General features: G+C 48.5%; 1 protein-coding gene across 1 annotated transcript; it reads right to left on the reverse strand.

Annotated features, from left to right (window-relative positions):
* Window positions 1-222: 222 nt before the first annotated feature.
* On the reverse strand, window positions 223-1,971 carry LOC140421041 (BTB/POZ domain-containing protein KCTD8-like). The gene has a single exon (XM_072505351.1). It carries the CDS (start codon window positions 1,852-1,854, stop codon window positions 1,015-1,017), a length of 840 nt encoding a protein of 279 aa, XP_072361452.1. The 5' UTR covers window positions 1,855-1,971; the 3' UTR covers window positions 223-1,014.
* Window positions 1,972-2,705: the final 734 nt, after the last annotated feature.

Consider the following 2,705-nt stretch of genomic DNA (forward strand, 5'->3'; position numbering starts at 1 on the left):
TACGAACCATCTCTAAACTCAATTCTTTATGAGGGATAAGTCATCAGATGGGATAAATCTTCAGATTTAAAATGATTGTGTCATTAAGCCAACTTAACTTTGTAAATATATTATTTGATTGCAGTAAAATTTTAATTTCTAATAGATTCTAAATCGGTGTATAAAAATGATAATAATTGATATTTAAGTAAATATACAAATTGAACTGTGAAGACTTTGGCATTTGATCTAGTCACAAAATAGCTTTATTTTTAAACAATATCACATAGGCATATCATAAGAAACATCAATGTTTATTTGGACAGATCTGCACAAATGTCCTGGCAGAAACCCATTCAGAATTATCCAAAATTTTACAACAGTTATTTCACTATGAAATTTGAATTTGTTTATCTTTTTAAAGGCTACGAGTTATTTGGCAAACATTTATAAGATACAAACCACTTAGAGCTCAGTACACCATATTGTCAGAAAATGACAAATCTCTTTAAAGTTCACTGTTTTGCATCCTTGCATCGATGACAATTGGAATATGGCCCACACTCTCGGATTAACCTGCCCTTTAAATATCTTGGAAAGGCGCACGTACGCAGTTTGCTGTTCCCTGTATAAAAATCAGTTTCTTATACCACTACTGTTCACTTTCACCTCAGTTTCTTTGTAACTGACCAATATTAAAAAAAATATTTTGCCTCAAAATCTACCAAGCTGCTGAAGGCACCGGGAGATGTGCCAAACCCATTGTGCACCAAACACGTGCCTAGACTATAAAACTTTGTGCTCATTTCAAAATTGACATATCAACTTAATAAACGGCATTGTGTTTTTAAATAAAAAGGCAACAGACAATAATTTCAAAAGTTCCTCCATCCAAATGAATTGGAAAGCGTGGCAAATTAGGTGAGGCAGCAATGGCACATGAAGGAGCACTGAGGGGCAGTTTTAGGGATGGTGGATCGGGTTTAGATCTAATCATTTGGGGAAGAGCAGGCAGAGAGGTTGGTGATGCACAGGTCACTCACGGTAGAAAATATATTCGGTATAGCTGGTCCATATCTTGTCATCGGTCTGATCGTGAGCGAAGGCGCAGGTCCCCGTGGAGTTACAGGACACCATGTGGAAGCCAGCCTCCGCCAACCTGTCAAACGCCTGCTCCAGGAAAGTAAACTTCAGGTAGTAACGGGACGTGTAGCGCTCGGGAGGCCGGTCCGGATCCCTGCTCTCGTTCAGGGTCTCCCCAAATACCTCCTTGGCCAGAGCCGTCTTCCCGCACACCATGATCCTGGCTACTCTTCGGAATTTGGCGTCTGTCTGGCTGTCCCTGCCCAGTGTGTAGGAGCCCCGGTAACCGATGGTGATGAAACCAGCCCTCTTCTCGCTGCTGGTGCCGCTGGCAGCAGCCGTGGCCGAGGTGATGCTGCGGATCGCATCCGTGCTCGGCGAGCCATCCTCGGTGTCACTGGGGCAGGCGTCGTCGTTGATGGAGTTCTGTTTGCTGAGTTTGGGACTCAGCGTTTTGACCAGTTCGGGAAGTGCGAAGTACTCGGCCTCCCTCTGCAGCCGGCTCCTCTCGGGGAAGTGGTCGGGCAGCACCAGCTGCTGGTCCCGCATGTAATCCAGAATGTAACGGAACAGAAAGCCGTCACGGTCGATGAAGAAACGTCCCTTCCCGTCCCTCGCCAGCCCCAAGCCGCTTTTCCGCCCGAACATCTGAGATAGGAGGGAGTCAGGCACACTGAGCAGAGTGGAGTAGCGGGTGATGTACACCTGCCCGCCGACATTCAGCTCGACAATCTCAGGGAAAGGTGCCTCCTCGCTGCTCATGATTGAGCTGGCGTTATCTGGCATCGCCATGGCCGCGCTCTCCGGTCCCTCGTGCTCTGTCTGCCCGCTGGCGGGCTCCTCGTGCTCTCCCACCCCGCTCTCGCGGGCGCCTCGTGCTCTCCCTCCCCGCTCTACCTTTACAGTCAACTTTAAACAGAGCAACAGCAGCGCGTGTCACCAGATCCCGTGACGTCATGGGAGTGGGCGGGGCATGGGTGGGCGAATTCAATCAATGTGAAGCGGCCCAGGACTGACTGCATGTTTCCATTCCCGGGAGCTGAACCCTGGTCTTGCTCCGGTCCACTTGTCATCTGCATTCATTAGAATTTCCAACCAAATGTGTCCTCCTCTATTTAGCACGAAGGAGGCCTTCATTTTCAAAATTATGAGTGGCATGAACAGAGTGGATAGTCACACGCTTTTTCCCAGGGTGGAAATGTCAATTACTAGGGGAGCAAGGTGGCACAGTGGTTCGCCCAGTTGCTTCACAGCTCCAGGATCCCAGGTTCGATTCCCAGCTTGGGTCATTGTGCGGAGTCTGCACGTTCTCCCTGTGTCCGTGTGGGTTTCCTACGGGAGCTCTGGTTTCCTCACACAGCCCAAAGATGTGCAGGTTAGGTGGATTGGCCATGCTAAACTGCCCTTAGTGTCCAAAAAGGTTGGGTGGGGTTACAGGGATAGGGTGGCGGTGTGGGCTTTTAGTGGATGCTTTTTCCAGGGGCCGGTGCGGATTCGATGGGCCAAATGGTCTCCTGTGTGTTTAAGGTGTGAGGGCGGACGTTTAGAGATGTGGGAGGCAAGTTTTTACTTGGGGTAATTAGTGCCTGGAACATGCTGCTGGGAAAGTGGTGATAGCAGATACGATAGTGGTGTTTAAGATA

The sequence above is a fragment of the Scyliorhinus torazame genome, chromosome 5 (assembly GCF_047496885.1).
Source record: "Scyliorhinus torazame isolate Kashiwa2021f chromosome 5, sScyTor2.1, whole genome shotgun sequence".
Classification (NCBI taxonomy): domain Eukaryota; kingdom Metazoa; phylum Chordata; class Chondrichthyes; order Carcharhiniformes; family Scyliorhinidae; genus Scyliorhinus; species Scyliorhinus torazame.